Raw genomic sequence first — 19,594 nt, 5'->3', positions numbered from 1 at the left:
CTCCTCTGAGGAAGGCTGCTGAGGTGGCTGCTGCCCTGGTAGAATGTGGTCTAATGCTCTTAGGCACCGATTTGCCATGTGAGTAGCAGAAACGAATGCAGTGTCCTATCCATTTTGAAATAGTCTGCTTTGAGATGGCCTTTCCTTGTGATCCTGCAGCATATACCACTAAAAGTTGCTCAGTCTTTCTGAAGGCTTTAGTCTTGTCCAAGTAAAAGCATAGCAGTCTGTGTATGTCCAAAGTATGCAGAAGTCTCTCCCCCTCATTCTGTGGGTTTGGATAAAAGGTAGGCAAATGTATGGTCTGGTTAAGAGCCATGCTGGACACTACCTTAGGCATAAATGTCGGGTTTGTCCTTGGAGAAACCCTATCCTGATGGAAAATAATGAAAGGTTCCACAGCCATTAGTGCCCCTTCCTTTCCTTCAGGAAAAAAAAAATGTTTTTTGTTTTTTGGTTCTGCCATATGAACTGCATCTACTGTTAAGATTGAATTCTATACTGACAATTTACTTTGAATTGTTAGAATTTATCCTGTAAATCGGTCTGTTTTTGCTTTTATTTTTTGTATTGATTTTGTTTATATGCTTGACTCACAGAAATTTGTTAATTTAGCTGTATTTACCTAGGAGCTTTTCTCCCCGGGCCTCTACTGAAAATGGACATGTATCCAGTTAGACTAGCCCGGTAAACAAATGTAAAATAAAATAAATAAATAACTCTGAGACTCTTCTTGCTAAAGTTATTGCTAGGAGAAGAGCGGTTTTCCATGACCAGTATTTTATCTCTGCTGTATTGGCTGGTTCAAAAGGAGGCAGTGTAAGTTTTTCCAAGACAAAGTTGAGGTCCCATGTAGGTATTGAAGCTCTTCTTGGAGGTCTTATGTTTTTGGCCAATCTGAGAAACTGTCTTAGCAGTGGATGAGAAAAAATAGGGGGATCCGTATTGTAATGAGCTGAAATGGCAGAGGCATGGATCTTAATTGATGAGAAGGGATAGGCCTTTGCCCAGCATCTCGGTAAGGTATTGCAAAATCTGAGGAATATTTGTCTCTAGTGAGACAATTCCCTGTGCTTGGTTCCAAGCACAGAATCTTTTCCATTTTTCTGCATAAGATTTTCTGATGCTGGGCCTTCTGGCCTCCAGAAATACATCCATTACTGCTTTAGAGAGAGGTGTGTTTTGAATGATTACATTATCTGCCATGCAGCCAGATTTAGGGTTCTGAGTTGGCTGTGCAAGATCTGATTGTTCTGTTGGGTCAGCAAATGAGGTATTGGAGGTAACGTCCAGGCTGGGCCTTGAGACAAGCTCTTTAGGATTGGGTACCAGTGCTGGCGTGGCCAGTCTGGGGCAATCATCATTTTTGGCTTCTCTTGTCTGACCTTTAGGAGTACCTTGGAGAGGAGAGGCAGAGGAGGGAAGGCATATACTGTCAAGGGTTTTCCAGCTGAATGAAAGGGCGTCCACTTTCCATGCTTGCTTGTGGTAAGTCCGAGAGCAGAATCTCTGTAGCTGGCAGTTGTGAGGGGAGGCGAATAGATCTCTGTTTGGGTATCCCCATTTCCCTGTTATGTTGAAGATTTGTGGATCCATGAGGTTTCTGCTTAGTTAGTCTGCCAAAGTATTTGCCTTTCCTGGCAGGAATTGTGCTTGCAGATGTACTGGGTAAGTCAATGCTGTGTTCCACATGGTCATGGCTTGCCTGTAGAGGGGGTAGGAATGTGTGCCCCCTTGCTTGTTTATGTACCACATGACTGTAGTATTGTCAGTCTTTATCAGTAGTTGTCCTGGATGAAGTAGGTCCTTGAAGGCTGTTGGGGCATTTTGTACAGCTAGCATCTCTTTTTGATTTTATATGTAAATGCATTTGGTTTGTGGGCCATGTGCCCTGAATACATTTTCCTGCCATGTGCGCCCCCCAGGCATAATCCGATGTATCTGTTGTTAGTGTCTGCCTGGCAGTGGGTAAGGTGAATGGCTGTCCCTTGTTGTGGTGACAGACCTGTGCCCACCTTAGAAATTCCTGTTGCAGGCAGGGAATAAGAGTCATTACTGTTTCCAGGCTGTAGCAGTGTTGAGTCCAAACACTTTTTACATACCATTGTAGTTTCCTCATATGCAGTCTTGCATATGGAATTAGTAGAATGCAGGATGCCGTGTAGCCCAGAGCCTGCAGAATTTTTCTTGCAGATAACTGGGTCTTTGTTGCTATGTCTTTGAAGTAAGAAGTCCGATGCCTTTGTCTGGCGTGAGATAAGCCATCTGGGCAGCTGTATTTAAGCTTGCACCCAGGAATATTCTCTTGAGAGGGCACTATATTTGATTTCTTTTTGTTTTCTGTGTACCCTAGGCAAATTAGTAATCTTTTTACAAACGCCAGATGCTGTAGTAGAATATCTTTGTCCTTTTCTTGAATAAGGCAGTCGTCCAAGTAGGGGTATATTTGAATTCCTCTTTGTCTGCAAAATGCAATTACTGGTGCCAGGCATTTTGTGAAGACCCTGGGCGCAGTAGATAAGCCAAAGGGCAGTGCAGAGAATTGGTAGTGCATTGAGCCAGTTTTGAATCAGAGGTATCTTCTGCAAGATTGTCTGATTGGGACATGCAGGTATGCCTCTTTGAGGTCCAAAGTTACGAGCCAAGCCTTCTTGTCCAGCATGGGCAGAAGCTGCTGTATAGTCAACATTTTGAGATGTCCAGAATTGGTCTCCAGGCTTTGTCCTTTCTTGGTACTAAGAAAAGTCTTGAGTAAAATCCTTGTCCCTGCTCTTGTGGCACTGGCTGAATAGCACTCATATCCATGAGAGATTAAACTTGTTTTTGTGCCTCTTGCCATTGATTGTGTGGCAGGTCTGGCATACCTTTTGCCTTTGGAAGGGTGTGAAAATGGAACCTGTAGCCCTGAGAGACTATTTAAGACCCATTTGTCCTGGGTGATCTTGTGCCAGTTTTGTGGGAAAAGTGCAAGCTTGCACCCTAAGGGTGCTGCCAAAAAATAAGTGTTTGGCATTGACAGAGGGAAGTCATTGGAACTGTTTTCTATAAGGCTGTGATTTGTCTTCTCCGCTTTTGGAGGTAGGAGCACCCCATTGTTTGGGCCTGTATGAGCCCTGGGGCTGTTGCCTGCCTCTAGGGCGTCTGTATCTGCCTCTTTTTGGTCTGTCTGACACTGGAAAGGACCAATTTTTAGAGGGCCAGTTTCTGCTAAATCTGGGTGGCTGTACCTGTAAGAAATCCTTTACTGTCTGCATATATTTTGCCTTATCCTCCATTTTCTTTAACACCTCCTCTGCCTTAACACCAAACAAAGTATCATGCTGTAATGGAGCATCCAGTAATTTTGCTTTAACATGATCAGGCAGATTCTGTTCCTTTAGCCAAGCATGCCTTCTAATAACAGAACCTGTAACAGCAGCCCTGCACGAGGCCTCCAGTGAATCATAGCCACATTGCAAAGTATGTTTTCCCACTTGTTCAACTGCATGCAATAAATCTTTTAGATCTTTGTTCTCAGTACAATCAGAATTTGTCAACATTTTTTGTTTTAACAAATACATTAAGTATTGCTGATATTTTAGCATATGAAACTGACAATTTAAAGCCCTTGCAGCCGAAGTAGCAGAAGTGTAAACTTTTTTTCCCCATCTGTCCAGCGACCTAGAATCTGTCTGAGGGGACAGTTTTTTTTGCAGAAGCAGCCTTGACCCCTTTGGGAACCCTGTGAGAGAGATTCTGGGTCAGCAGCAGGGTTTTTGTAAAACTTATGGGTGTCTAGAACCTTGTAGTATCTGTCCGGCTTAACAGGGGCAGGAGGTCAAGAGTCTGGAGACAGGCCAGACTCTGAGAAAACGTCATCCACTATGTCTAGAACAGGGGGAATTGCAAGAGGTCTGTGCTGTGGAAGTAAAAGAAAGTCTCTGTCTTTTCTTAGATTCGGAATAATCCTGGCTCTCCCAATGGAAATGCGCTCTCATGGTATGCAGGGTTTCCCCAAAAGAATAGTCCTCAGGAGGAGAGGCTGAAGGAATAGAATCTTCAGCATCAGAATCCTCATAAGAAGGAACAGAATATCACTGATCAGAAGAGGAATCAGAGGAAATGGAAACTTGGTCAGAGGAATCATATTCGGTGTCTTGCCTAGGCCTCTTTTCAGGAGGGGGATGGGAACCCCTGATCAAAGTAATCAAGTCTTCGGCCATTTTGAGCATCTGTTTCTTAGGCATAGAAGCCTGTTCTGAAGAATGCTGTACTGGTTTCCTTGTCTTAAAAACTGTTTTAGACTTTGTCTTGGATGCAGAAGTAGGCTTTATATAAAGTTGTGTAGGTCTGAAGACACCCTCAAAAGCCGATGCCTGCTCAGCGGCTCCGGACCCATCTGAGGGATTAATTTCCGAAGAGCGAATACCTTGAGTATCCAGAGGCCTAGCTGTCTCCACGTGGGAGTCTGAGGTGGCCTGTGGCTCTGAGGTAGCGGGAATCAGGGGCTGCAAAAGCGCCTCAATGAGCACTGGCGAACCGGCGACTGGCCTAGAAGAGGCTTCATCATCGGCTTTGGACCTCGGATGCTTGTCCTTCTTTATCCTTGCATTTTTATGAATTCCGGTCGTCGGTTGTTCCGACGGCATTATGTAGTTAAACCTTCTGCCAAAATAATGAAAAGCAAAATCGTACCGACGCTTAAGTGCGTTGGTTAAATCTAGCACAAAACCGACAACTAGCAACGTCGTGGTCAGGGCCTAGGTAAGGAATACAGTAAGAGTGGAAATCCTTATGAGGTATTTGCTTCCCACAAGAAATGCAATTAACTTTTTCTGACATCGGTCTGGAGCAAGAAAAAAGTTTCCCCAATGGGGTACTTAGCTTTATTGAGGACTTTGGATCTGAAATTAGATTTTGAAAATCTCAGGAGTCGGCCGACCGGCACTTGCGAACTGCTTTGCTTCGGGCCCCGCGTGGCAAGAAAGACTGAAGAAAATGGTGTCAGCTGCATCTTTTATACCCCTGGCACACTGACGTCAGGGAAGAGGTGACAGCAACCGACGCCAGACCAGGACTTTGGAATTCAGGCCGACTGTGGGTAGCCTGCCAGCAGGATAACCCAAGTGTAATGACTGCAACAGTGAAACACGATGAACATCTCCACTGCCAGTCATGAGCAGACAAGTGATCCGCTGTAGCGACCCCTAACCAGGAAAAGCCGAAAGAAGAAGAGAGAAGTATTTAAAACCCACAGAAAAGTTCTTTGTAATTATGGGAGAGAGGGGTGTTTCATTTGGAAGCAAAATTGTGCTTCATTTATTTCTAATAATACTTAATATTACTGTGATTTGCTGCTTTGAAAATCTAGATATGTATTTTTATGATGATTCTTATTGACATTTGTTCAGTAAATAGTATAACTGGAAATTTTTCTTAATTTCGAAAACTTTTTTTATGCAGGTGGTACAGTCCGGTGGAAAAAACATTGAATTAGCAGTTATGAGAAGAAACCAACCTCTTAAGGTATGTTTTGTCATACAGTTTGACATCAGTGGTAGATAGGGCAACACTTTCCTGAGCATCAAGTAGGCAAATGTTTTAAATATATAGGGTTGTTGGTATTCATGTTTTCAGTGGAACAGTCCACTGTAGTGGCAGAGTTTCCTAAGCTGTAAGGAGTGCACTGTATATCAAACCAAAAACCTAGAAGAGTGATGCTGTATAATTTACAATGAAATTGTCCAATAGTAGCTTAGTGGAGTGCATTGTGAGGTTAGCTTTGCATTGGATATTTCAAAACCTGTGCATAGTATTCTGGGAATAGATAATTTAGAAAGTCAGATTAGGGAACTCAGCAGCTGCAGTCTCAAATTTGAGATGTTCTTCATAGTGTTTGTAGTACTGATGCTTGGGTCTCTCTGCCATGCAGAAGCCCCTGACAGCCTGATTTTTAGTCTTAGCATCTTCCCAAGCTAATGGACGATCAATGACCAGTCGTCAGGATATAAGACGGGCATCTGTTGGCACCATCTACAGTTCAGTTCTTTCTAGCCATACAGTCGATGCTGTTCACATATTGTTCTATGCTTCCAGTCCATTTGTCGGCTCATGTTTCCAAAGATTCTTCTCTTCTAGACAGATAAGTACCCCATTGGTGAAATTTCTTTTCTAATTCGTGTAGAAAAAAATTCAAAAACAGTTTGTCCTGTGAAAAGCAAATGCCACATGGACTTTTACTCGTTTTGCTTGGGACCTCAGCAGTACGTCTCTAACTCCTCTGATTGTGCTAAGTTTTGTGCAAAACCCATTAAACATAGGGCCGAGGTACTCGCAGCAAATAATGGAGTCCTTGTCGTTGGCAGCATCGCAAACTCTGACTTCTGCAGGGCCTGCACTATCTCAGGACACTGGTGTGATCCCAAAAAATGAATAGATAAAAATACCTTGGGATCCAGGGGCTGCAGAAAAAGCTACTGTGTCAGTTCCTAAGTCAGTCAGGGGCCTTGTTGAGGTGCCTTTGCAGCCCCTCATACTGGCGACTGCTAGACCAGGACCTTCTGGTGTGATCCCCTCAGGAAGATGCCATAATTCCCAGCCTACCCCTGATTACAACCACTACTCGCACCACTTTGGGTCTGATGCCGCCATGCAGGCATCAACTTCTGACGTCTGAGAAGTGGTTCCAGAAGAAGACCTTGAGTCTCCCCTAACTACCTTGGTTTCTACTGAGGATGCGATTGGACGACCACATCCCTTGGTCATTCATGTTGAACCAAAACCTTCTCTTACCTTGTCCTTGCCACCACCTTTGGCCTGTGTGTGTCAATCCAAAGTCCACGATCTTTTCAGCATAGCACAGGAATTCATAGCCTTCATTAAATCAGGAGAACTCTTGCTACCTTCTTCAGCAGCTTCTCTAACTAAAAGAACAAGGAAAGTCATCCTCTGAATGAAGAAGAGCAGTCTTATTCATGTTATACACCACCCCAAACTTACCCAGACTTGGACTCTGATAGTGTATCTTTTAGCTTCCTCAACTGCAGACCTTTCCTTCAGAGATGCATTACACAAAATGAAGGAAACTTTTAACAGGAAAGTAAGCAGTTCTGTCAGGCACAGACGCATTACAGGGAACTTTTAAGCTTACCTTCCCCTAGACCACTGGTTATTCCTAGAGTACACATTGTACTAGTTGATGTTATTGAGGACATAGTTATACATCCGGACTCTTTACTACCTGTGCCTAACAAACTGGACAGGGTTTAGAGTGCTTGATTCTCAGAAGCATCCTTACAAAAATGCTAAAGCTGATCCACTGAATCTATTAAAGAGGTTTCCAAAGCACCATCGAGGCCTCCCCTACCTAATGTCCAGGAAAGCAGACCACTGGACAGATTTGTCAAGAAAACTTAACCTGTGCAGTCCTAACTATAATAGCTTTAAATTGCCAGTTCAATGTGATAAAATACCTGGAATCACTTCAAGATAAAATTATGATAAAGCTTTACTCCAGGGCAAACAGAACCTAGTACAAGGAGGTGTAAGACATAGCTAGAGAAGCTTTTACAGATAGTTAGGATGCTTTACCTGGTTTTTGCAACAGCAGAGTAGCTGTCAGAGGTTCAGTTATCCACAGAGATGCATGGCTCAGAACTCCGCTGCTGTCAGTCCAAATAAAAGCAGAGTTATTAGATGCCCCACTAGAGAGTTCCTGTTTGGACCTCCTGCTGAACAAGTCTTCGAGAAACTAGACAAAAAAGGCATACAAATTAAAACTTTCAAAGAATTTTATTTGTCTCCAACCCCAAGTTACAGTAGAAACTACTCCTTTAAAGCTTTGCCTTTCAACCCAGACAAGACAAAGGGAAGGCTCCCTGTGGAAAAAGACCAGGGCAATCCAGGAAATGTCCGACAGAACAGCCACAGCGATCAGGTGCTGCCAAAGAGCACACCCACCACAACAGCTGTATGTGCTACCTTTCCTTCTGTCTCTTCCCCCCTTGAACACCTGGCAGGAAGACTCACTCTTCTTAAGCCACTGGAAGATCACTACAAGAGATCAGTGGGTCTTCAGCATTACAGCACAGGGGTATATTGTATCCAGTTTAGAGAAATTTCTCTGTTCTTGGGTATACAAAAACCTCCAAAGAAACAAGAAAACCTCTTATTCCCAATTTATCAGAGATTTACTTCAGCAGCTGTCCATACAGCCAGTTACCCCCAGGTCAAGAGAGAAAAGGCTTTTATTCGAGGATCTTGTTGGTCCCAAGGAAACTGGGAACCTGGAGGCCTACCCTAGATCTTTCAGAGCTAAAAAGCTCCTCTACTTGCCAAAATTCAGGATGCTTACTTTGCAAAAGCTAATACCCATGATTTTCCAGGATGCCTTCATGGTCGCAGTTGAACTAAAGAACGCCTACTTTTATGTTCCTGTATCAGTCTGTTACAGGCAGTACCTACGATTTGTAGCCTCAGGCTTCCAGTTTTGTGCTTTACCATTTCTGTTGGTCTCTGTACTGCTCCGAGGGGTTTTACAAAATGTCTGGACCCCCTGATAGCACACTGCAAAACTCTTGGGGTAGACATCTATCCCTAGTTAGAAAACTATCTCATCCAAGTAAGATCCACTTCAGAGCCATAAAAGCTTTCTAACAGCATTTAAGCCCAGGAACTCTGCAAACCTGGGCAACAATACCACAGTCTTGTGATACGTGAACAGGGACCTTATCTTACCCACAGTGTAGCCCTGCCAGAAGGATCTAGATGTTTGGAGACTTTGGGCTTACCCTCATAGCATCATACTAAAAGAAAAATCTAACTAAGCAAGATTTTACACTATGTGATTCCTTATACATTCCATGTTGTCTCTAATACAAAAGGTTTTAAGGAATCTCACAGTGGAGAATCTAGCTTGGCTAGATTTTTCTTCTAGTTTTTACTGACTGTTTTATCTTGTTACTCATTCTCATAGCATCATACATCCAAGGCTACAACAATCCTCTAGCAGACTGCCTGAGCTGGGACCTACTAGATCCAGATGAATAGATGAAAAAGAGCTTTTTTTGGATCACGCCACTCAGTTGGGGGATCCGCCTCTACAGACGTTAAGATCTGTCTTCACAACAAATGACTTCAGAGATTCTGCTCCGGAACACAACAGATGGGACCATGTAAAATACATGCTTTCTCTTGCATGGCCCTGTTGGTTCATGTATGCTTTTCCTCTTTCACCCTTGATTCACAGGATAATTTAAAAAAAAAATCAGGACTGACACACCCAGCATGATACTGGTACCCCCCCCCTTCTAGATGAGACAACACTGGTTAGTCTCTCCTCCTCACCTTCAATGAGGGGAGGTTCTGCATTCTCCCAAAGGATGTAGACCCTCTCACCCAAATCAATGAGAGATGCCAGGTTGGGTTGAGTCTTGGAACCCACCTCAATGCCTTAACTTAGTGGTGGCATCCGCTGTAAAGGATGCAATAAAACTTAGCCCCAGAAAGTGATGCACTGCAAAATGAAAGATTTTCCACCTGGTGTCACTGCTGATGCACTATCCCCAGCTCTGACAATCAGTTCAGTACTGCCTTATCTGTCATACCTGTTTAAACATGGCCATTTTTATTTCAGCATCAAGGTTCATGCAACTGCTTATTTCATTTTGCTTGCAGATTACTGTATTGAAAAAACTAACCCTGCCACCCTTTGAGCCAGCTGCTGTAAGACTAGCATTTTTTATCTGCCACATCAGCTAGAAGATTATCTGAACTACAGGCTCTCGTGTACAGAGGCTTTTACTATCTTCCACAGGGACAGGATAACCCTCAGAACAAACCCATCATTCATGCCCTAGGTAGTTTCATTACTTAGCCTTAACCAGGTTATCCATCTGGCAGTCTTCCTTCCACACCCACAGAACAAAGTGGAAAGAATCCTGCACTCACTGGATATCCACAGACAAATTTGGTACTACCTGGATGGAACAAAAGGTAAGGACGGGGCAGACAATTTGTTTGTGTCCTCCACAGAGGGCAAACAGGGCAGCAGAAGGTCACTCGCGCACGCACACAATCTTAGTCTTCTTCATTCAAAAAGATAGTGGATAAGGGCAAAGGGGATGAAAGTAATGAGAAGGGTAAAGAGAGTGCAGCCCCCCCCCCCCAAAGCATAATTATGCCTCCCATAAATGATCTCAGAAGCGTTCTGGTCTCTCTGACCCAGCACCAAATTTATTTTACATTTGTTGACCAGAATTGTCCGACTGAGCTGAGTAGCCCTTTTTCAGCAGAGGCCCGGGGAGAAAAGTTCCACAATATTACATTAAGTTTTAAAATGAAAGACAAATGACTAAAAATAGATTTTACAGAGACAATTGGAGAAATACAATTTTCAGAATCTCACTACAGGAGATGTCAACATAAGTCAATCTCATATCACAATTTTTTTTACATCTGTTATACAGTAGCAGTAAAATATCCTGGTCTAAAGCTCCATAAGTCCTCGGATTCTGCTGCGTTTACAGAGCAGAGTACCTTCTGAGCCTCCACTCCTCCTTTCCTTAAATCCTGGATCTCTGGAGCTGGTGAGCCCTAGGTTCTGGTCATCCTTTCTGCAGGAGAGGTCCTTTCATCCAATCTCTTGACCCTCCTCTACTGCATCTTCTTTGAACTCGGTGCAGTCCTCCAGGAGCCTGTTAGAAGCAGACATGGACAGAATGTTGAGCAAGTTCTTGAGAACCTAGATCCATTTGGAGGTCATCTCCACTATAGTTCCTCTTGGAGGCCTGAGGGTTGTCCCTTATTCCCCAGTGATGGTCTCCTGCCTCAGCTCAAGTCTTAGACTCTCTTATGTATTTGGTTCCAAACAAATCCTGGCTTTTGTGTATGTCAGATCCAAAGGCTTGGACCTCCTGAACTGTGTTGACTCGTTCGATTCAGAGTGCCTCAGACTTCAAAGGGTCTCTGAGCTGTGGGGACTGGGTTGACTCCAAATTGCAGGAGCCATCCTTTCCACTTGATGCTCTAGCTCTGAATGCTTGGCACTGAATTTGCAAATGGTTTCTCAAGATCAGCCCCTGTTGGGACCCTTGGATCCTACAGGGACGGCTTCAGAGTCCATTTCAGCTTTGACTTTTAAGGCCTTTAAGAAAGTGCACTCCCAGTCCAGAGAACAGGCTTCCCCTCTCTGTTTGGAGCTACCCTTACCCCCTGGAGCTCTTTCTGTCCTAGTCCCTCAGTTTTGTCCTGTCAGTACAGCCAACCTCTCAGTCTTGAGGCAGTTCACATGGTGGACTCCCATTGGCTTCACATTCTTCTCCAGCTCACCCAGCTGGAGCGGTTTATCAGAAGCTTTCGTTTCCCACAGGAGTTTTACAGAGTATATTGATTTAATTGAAGGGGAGAGTTCCCCTAGATCCCCCTTGAGTATTTCTCTGAGATTCTTAAGTTTCTTAGACAAAAAAGGGGGTAGACCACTGAAGCCCCTTCCCAGGAGAAACTTGTATTCCTGGAGGCTGGCACATTTATTTCTTGTGTGGTCCCTGTACTGACAAATTAGTTGACCTGGTTTCGAGGAGGGTGTGGAGGGAACGGACTGTAGTTGAACACATTTCCTGGAAGCCTGACTGTGTTTCCCAAAGACCAACCTCTTTGGAGCAAGGGTATTGCAGTGGAATCCATGGTGTTGGTGGCCACCACCAAGAAAGAGCTTGACTGTCTTTCCCCCTAACAGGGAGTCCAGGACATTGGACAAGTTTAAGTGGGTTTATTATGCGTCCGTGACTGTTTCATGATGCCAAATTATTTAGCCCATGTAATTCATTTTCAGAGGGATTTGACTAAGGAACTATGCAAATCCCTCTCTCTATCTGCGGAGAAGAAGAAAGCTGTTGACACAGTTGGACCACCCTTTAGTCCCTTTCAAACAAGTCAAGCGCAGCAGGCACCAGAATAGCTGTCCAGCAGCATTCATGGATGTGTCTGTGCAACTTCAAATAATGCTTCAAAGCATCCTATATTAATGCTCCCTATAATGAGTTCATCCCATTTGGACCCAAGGTTAACGAGACAATGTCCAAATGAGAAGACTATGATGGAAACCTTCTCTGCCATTGCAATAAGTTTTTCCCCACCCCACCCCCATGGTCCTTCTCAAGAAACGAGAAGGTTGGGAAGAAACTGTGGTTCTGCAAATCCCACAATCTGATGTCAGTCTTCATTCAGTCATGACGAATGGGACTCTGAACTGGCTTGGCCATTATACAGCTCACGCCAGCCAAAAACTCTTGAGCTTAAGGCTCTACCCACAATGCTCCTCTCTCCATTACCCCATGTCTCGTTTGCCGCTCTGAAAACAAGACGTGTCAGTCTACACTCTCCAGCCAAGTGCCTTTATTAGATATTTTTCCTAGATATTCTATCAAAATTCTGTTTTTGATTAATAGAAATATTTCTGTTTTGTACCCTTGAGTGTGTGTTTTTTGATATTCCTCTACCCCTTTACATAACTGTATTCTTCATTGGTAACTTGATGTTCTTTGGGTTTCACTGTTGCAGTCATCACATTTGGGTTATCTGCTTGCGGTAGCCCTCAGACGGCCTGATTATCAAAGTCTTGGGTCCTGCGTCAGCTGCTGTCTCATCTTGCAATGACGTTGGGTAGTCAGGGGTATATAAAGCATGCAGCCGACACCATTACATCAGTCTTTCTTGCCGTGCGGTGCCGGAAGCAGTTCGCAAGTGCCGGTCGGCCGACCCCTGAAATTTTTGTTTTCGAGTTTCAAAACGGAAATCTTCAACTAAGCTAAGTACCCCATTGGGTAACCTTTTTCTTGCTCTAAACCACGTCAGTAAAAGTTAACAATTATATTTCTTGTGGAAAGCAAATACCTCAAAGATTTTCATTTGTACTGCACTCCTTGCTTAGGCCCAGACTACGACGTACCTCGCTGTCAGTTTTGTGCCTTATTCAAACCTTGAACTATTAGTCGTCTGTTAATTTGTGCTTCTAAATATTTTGGTACTCTGTTCAATTATCCAGAACTGGCTTCAGTAAGCCACCCGACTACTGACATTCTGAAAAAACGCAAAGATAAAGACAGAGACGGACCGCATAGGTCCAAAGCTGCCGACGACACTTATCCTAAGCTAGTCGCCAGTTCGCCGGTACTCAGTGAAGCGCTTTCGCAGTCCCTGATACCCACTACTTCAGATTCGCAGGCCTCTACTGAGACCCATTCGGAGTCCGGTATGCCACAAGATACTTCTTCGACTGTGGAACCTGTAGATGTCTCTACCTTGGATGGGTCCGGAGCCGCTGTGCAGGCACCGGCTTCTGAGGGTGTATTCAGGCCTACTGACTTGCATATTAAACTGATGCCATCTTCCTCTTCAAGGCCTAAAACTCGATCCATGCCTAGAAAACAGACGCCCAGACCACATGGTCAGGTCCCTATTCCTAAAAAACAAATGATAAGAATGGCTGAAGACCTTATTACTCTGATCAGGGGAAGCCACCCTTACCCCTCTAAGAGACCTAGGACTGATTTTCCTTCAGATTCCTCTGATCAGGACTCTGAAATTTGTTTCGTCTGACCAGGATTTACCCTTGTCTACCTATGAGGATTCTGATGCAGAGAACTTCTCTCCCTCTGCTTCCCCTCCAGAGGATTTCTCTTTTGGTGAAACTTTGCATACTCTTAGGGAGCATTTTCGCTGGGAAAGCCAGGATTACTCTGACTCCAAAGAGGCTTAGGGATTTCTTACCCCTGCCCAGCACAGGCCTTTAGCTATCCCTCCTGTACTGGACATTGTTGATGATGCCTTCTCTGAATCTAGCCTGGCCCCTGACTCTCTACCTCCTGCTTCTAGAAAACCTGATGGGTATTACAGGACAGGGTTCCTGACTCTCACAAGTTCCTTTTTAAAAATCCTACTGCAGATCCTGAGACCATTTCACAGGGACCCAAGGGCATTAAGGCTACTACTGCCAAAAATCCTATCCCCTCTGACAAATTCAGGGCACTGGATAGATGGGGTAAGAAGGTATATATTTCTGCAACCTTTGCCATTAGGGCCTTAAACTGCCAGTTTCATATGTTAAAGTATCAGCAACATATTATTGGATTGCTTAAACAGAAAATGATGTTGATTCCTGACTGTGCTGAAAATAAAGATTTACAGGCTTTAATGCATTCTGCTGAACAAGTTGGAAAACATACTTTGCCATGTGGTTTTGATTCATTAGAGGCATCTTGCAGGGCTGCTGTCACAGGGTCTGTACTTAGAAGGCATGCTTGGCTTAAGGAGCAATCTTTGCCAGATCATGTTAAAGCTAAATTGCTGGATGCTCCCATAAACCAAGACTGCCTGTTTGGCAACAAAGCAGAAGAAGAACTTAAAAAGATGGAGGAAAAGGCTAAATCTGTGAAAACTGTTAGATGTCCTGCAAGTACAGCCTCCTGGAATTAGTAGGCATTGGCCCTCTAAGAATTGGTCCTTTCCTCCCTCTTAAGGCCTTCTCAGTCCAAACCCAGAACCAGCAGAACATCCAGGCTTCAGTCCTAAGGCACTCACAGGACTAAGCAGTGGGGGGCTCCCACTTCCAAAGCAGGGCCCCCCCCATTGTCTCTCTAACTTAACTTTAAACCTTCCAAGCCCTGCACAACTGACTGTTCCTTTAGGGGGAAAGATTGGGAACTCCTTACCCAGGACAAATGAGTTTTAAGTATAGTTTTCCAGGGATACGGATTCCACTTCCACTCCTTACCAACCCCAAACGGTTGGCCAGATCTACCCCCAAATCAGTGAGCAGAGACTCGAAAGCAAGTTCTCTCTCTCTTAAGCATCAAGGCTATTCAGCTTCAGCCTGTCCCAGAAGAAGAATGGGCACAAGGTTTCTACTGGAGACTTTTTCTGGTACCCAGAAAAGACCATTCCTGGCGTCCTATCCTGGACCTATCTATCCTAAACACATTTTGGGTAATCTCAAGATGCTAACTCTTAATCAGCCGGTTCCTATGCTAGGCAAAGATGCCTGGTTGGCAACACTGGATTTAAAGGAAGCCTACCTGCACATCCCAATAAGGGAATCTTGCAGAAGATACCTACGCTTCAAAGCAGGCTACATGCACTATCCGTTCTCTGCACTGCCCTTTGGCTCATCTACTGCGCCAAGGGTATTCACAAAGTGCCTAGCTCCAGTCATTGCATTTTTGCAGGCAAAGAAATATTCAACTATACCCATACCTGAACGATCGTCTTAATTCAGGCAGAAAGCCAGGACATACTATTAAGTCTGGCATTTGTAAAGAAATTACTAACAACTTTGGGGTACACCATAAACGAAAAGAAATCACATCTTGTACCCTGCCAACAAATTGTATTCCTGGGAGCAAGCTTAAATACAACTTCCCAGATGGCCTACCTCATGCCAGAGAAACAAGTTAATTTGACAGCGTACTTCAAACTACTGGCCACAAAGACCCAGCTATCTGCAAGGAAAATACTGCAAGCCCAAGAGTTCACGGCTTCCTGCATTCTACTAATTCCATATGCAAGACTGCATATGAGGAAACTACAGTGGTATCTAAAAAGCCTATGGTGTAAACATTCTCAGGATCTAGAATCAATGATTCATATCATACCTTGTCTACAGATAGAGTTCCTTTGGTGCACAGAGGGACTGCCATTCACTCTACCCCCTGCCGCCCAAACCCTAAAAGATGCATCAGACTATGAATGGGGGGCTCATTTGGCAGGAAGTGCATTCAGGGCAAATGGAACCAAAGTCAAATGCACCTGCATCTCAGTCAAAAAGAAATGTTAGCTGTACAGATTGCTCTGAAAGCCTTCAAGGACCGCATTCATCCAGGACCATTATTGGTAAAGACTGACAACACCACTTACGTGGTACATAAACAAGCAGGGAGGCACCCACTCATATCCTCTTTGCAAACTAGCCATGGCTCTGTGGAACACAGCCTTGAGCTACCAAGTGCACCTACAGGCTCAATTCCTGCCAGGAAAGCTAAATACACTGGCAAGACTACCTAAGCAGAAGTCTCATGGACCCACACGAGTGGAAACTGTAACCAACGATATTCAACATGTTGAGAAACAAATGTGGGAGCCCAGAGATGGACCTGTTTGCCTCCCCCCAGAACTACCAATTGGACAAATTCTGCACAAGGCCTCCCCACAAACAAGCTTGGAAAGTGGAAGACCTGTTTATGCCTTTCCCCCTCTCCTCTCCAAGATGCTACTTAAGATCAAACAGGACAAACCAAGGACAATACTGATTGCACCAGACTGGCCAAGCCAACACTGGTACACCCTCTTGCGCAATGTGTCACTGCTGGCACCATGGCACCTGCCTCAGACCCCTGCCCTCCCAGCAGGAGGGCCAGATTCTGCACCCACAGCTTCAAACCTTGAACCTGGCAGCCTGGTTAATTACCTGATCTCTCCATAAGCAAGTGATGGATGTCATTCTGGAGGCAAGGAGGTCTAGTACTAGAAAATCCTATGCTGAAAAATGGAAAAGATTCTGTTCCTGGAGCCAGACTCTGGGGATGGCCACAGCAGTGCCCAATTTACGTCAGATTTTATAATACTTAACTGAAATGCTTCACAAGGGCCTTTCCTTTTCTTCCATCAAAATTCATGCCTCAGCCATTTCAGCTCCATTACAATACAGAACCACCCCTCTTCTCTCATCCACTGCTGAAGCAGTTCCTCAGAGGGGCCAAAAACTTAAGACCACCCAGGAGAGCCCCTATTCCAGCCTGGGACCTTAACTTTGCATTTGAAAAGCTCACTCTACCTCCCTTTGAGCCAGCTGCAAATGCAGAGTTGAAATTCCTTTCTTGGAAAACCGCCTTACTTCTAGCCATCCCTTCAGCAAGAAGGGTGTCTGAATTACAGGCTCTCATAGTAGTGGAGCCTTTCATCTATGTTTCATGCGGACAGGGTGTCCCTCAGGATCAGTCCCTCCTTCATGCCCAAGGTGGTATCCAGTGTGGCCCTTAATCAGTCCATTCATTTACCAACCTTTTCTAATACACAGAATACTGCACTCCTTGGACATGCACAGACCACTTGGATTTTACTTGGACAGGACTAAACCTCTCAGGAAACTGAACAGCTGCTGGTCGCATTTGCTGCAGGGGCAGAGGGGAAAGCTATTTCAAAGCAAACCATTTCTGAGTAGATGGGCCATTCCATTCATTTCTGCTATAAACACCATGGAAAACCTACTCCACAGGGGGATAAGACCACATTCAACCAGGGCTGCATCTATCTCTACAGCCTTTCTCAGAGGTGTCCCTGCCAGGGACATCCTAGAAGCTGCTACCTGGAGTTCTGTACATACCTTCACCAAGCATTACCACTTGCCACTTTTTTCTAAATCCAGAGCTGGCTTTGCCACTGCAATCTTGCAGGGCCTTATAGCTGGTCCTAATGCTATCTAATTACCTCCTCCCATCCTTAGCTTTGGGAATCTACCCAAATGTGATGACTGCAACAGTTAAACACGAACATAGTACAGTTGTGTACACTTACCATAAATGTAGATGTTGAGTGTATTCACTGTTGCAGTCCTGGTTACCCTCCCTCCAGCCCCCTGACTTCTATTGACTATACCTCTGTTCTTGTTTACTATGCTTACAGCTTTTTGGTGTATTTGCTTTTTTATTGGAGGTGTAACCTTGTATATAATTGCTTCCCATTATGGGGGCACCTGACATCTGGGGCAAGAAAAACTGATGTATTGGCTTCGGCTGCATGCTTTATACCCCTAACGTCATGGAATATGAGACTGCAACTGACGCAGTACCCAAGACATTGATAATCAGGCCGACTGAGGGCTACCGCAAGCAGATAACCCAAATGTGATGACTGCAACAGTGAATACACTCGAACATCTATATTTATGGTAAGTGTACACAACTGTACTTTTATCTTTCTTTCCCTTTTTTGCAACCTCTCTTGATACTATCACTGGTATTTCTCACCTTTCTTTACCCTTGTTAGGTATTTCTCCCTACAATTGTTTGTAGAATTTCTGGCTTCATTGTGTGTGTGTGTGTGTGTGGGTGTGTGTGTGGTGTGTGTGTGTGTGTGTGTGTGTGTGGGTGTGTGTGGTGTGTGGTGTGTGTGTGTGTGTGTGTGTGTGTGTGTGTGTGTGTGTGTGTGTGTGTGTGTGTGTGTGTGTGTGTGTGTGTGTGTGTGTGGTGTGTGTGTGTGTGTGTGTGTGTGTGTGTGTGGGTGTGTGGGTGTGTGTGGGTGTGTGTGTGTGTGGGTGTGTGTGTGTGTGTGTGTGTGTGTGTGTGTGTGTGTGTGTGTGTGTGTGGGTGTGTGTGTGTGTGTGTGTGTGTGTGTGTGTGTGTGTGTGTGGTGTGTGTGTGTGTGTGTGTGTGTGTGTGTGTGTGTGTGTGTGTGTGTGGTGTGTGTGTGGTGTGGGTGTGTGTGTGGGGTGTGTGGTGTGGGTGTGTCTGTGTGTGTGTGGGTGTGGTGTGGGGCTGTGTGGGGGGTGTGTGGTGTGTGTGTGGGTGTGTGTGACCGTGGTGTGTGGGTGTGGGTGTGTGTGTGTGTGGTGTGTGTGTGGTGTGTGTGGTGGGTGGGTGTGTAGGCAGAAGGGCACATCAGGATTCAAACCATGTCAGGATTGTAGTAGAAAAATGCCCAATTCAGATGGGCATTTTTCATGTGTTTAATGCTTGGGTGCGCGTCACTTGGATACTGAGTATAACATCTGCCAGGGATTTGGTGCCCATACCTTGGCAGAATTCCAAAATAAATGTATTTTTAAAAGATTGTTGAAATTCTCTTTTGAAGAAGCCCTCTGTAAGCCAGAGTAGTCGAAATTGTGCAAACCTGAGTCCACCATCAGCATGAGTCAAAATCTCATAAATCGCCTGTTCCATCTGTGTCTTCGGAACTGATGACTAAAGTTGCAAAAATGACTGAGAAACAACGTTCGGCACCGACAGTTCTCCATCGGTACCAATGGCCTCTGCACCAATCCAAGCTGCTTCTGCACAGACTGTCACTCTCACCCCGACACCAAGAACTTTGTTGGCACTAGCTTCATTGACCTCCCATTCGGTTCCAACTTCTTTGTCTGCTCCACAGCCTACAGTGCCGAAGTTCAAAACATTTCTGCATCCAAGAACAAGATATTCCTTCTGTGGACCCATTTTTTGGTCAGTACCCCAGTCCTTTTGTGGATAGACTACAGTCTTTCTTGGGAATGTCAGTCCGTCATCCAGATGTCTTTCCAAAGTGGACGCAGTTAGATTGGTGGACCAGGTCTTGGCAGCCAGGGGTCTTACCATATCCACACAGACCTTCCTCCCTTCTGGAGCCAAGGCTTATTCTCCTAGGACTCCTTCGGATCATCCTCTTTGAATTTCTTTCGAGGTTTGGAGCTTACCACGTTGACTATACTGGTTCCAGCTGTCTCTGTGCTGACAGTAGCTTCTTCTTCAGTACCGGGGTCATCTCTGTTTTCGACTTCACTGGAACTGATGGAAACCCAGGACATGGTTTGGCTATTGGTTCCGGAGAGCTACAGTACGGTACCTGTTGTTTGCATGGTGCAGTCTTTGGC

General features: G+C 44.8%; 1 protein-coding gene across 1 annotated transcript in view; it reads left to right on the top strand.

Moving 5' to 3' along the window:
* PSMA7 (proteasome 20S subunit alpha 7) overlaps nucleotides 1–19,594 on the top strand; it is a 480,192-nt gene that overhangs the window by 335,957 nt on the left and 124,641 nt on the right. Inside the window, exon 6 of the mRNA XM_044090359.1 lies at nucleotides 5,443–5,505. Coding sequence (XP_043946294.1) covers nucleotides 5,443–5,505 — 63 coding nt within the window. The remainder of the gene's footprint in view (nucleotides 1–5,442; nucleotides 5,506–19,594) is intronic.

This window comes from Protopterus annectens, chromosome 12.part0 (genome assembly GCF_019279795.1).
Source record: "Protopterus annectens isolate FY-2018-M chromosome 12.part0, PAN1.0, whole genome shotgun sequence".
Lineage (NCBI taxonomy): Eukaryota > Metazoa > Chordata > Ceratodontiformes > Protopteridae > Protopterus > Protopterus annectens.
The sequence above is the reverse complement of the archived record's forward strand: the minus strand, read 5'-3'. Positions and strand labels throughout refer to the sequence as shown.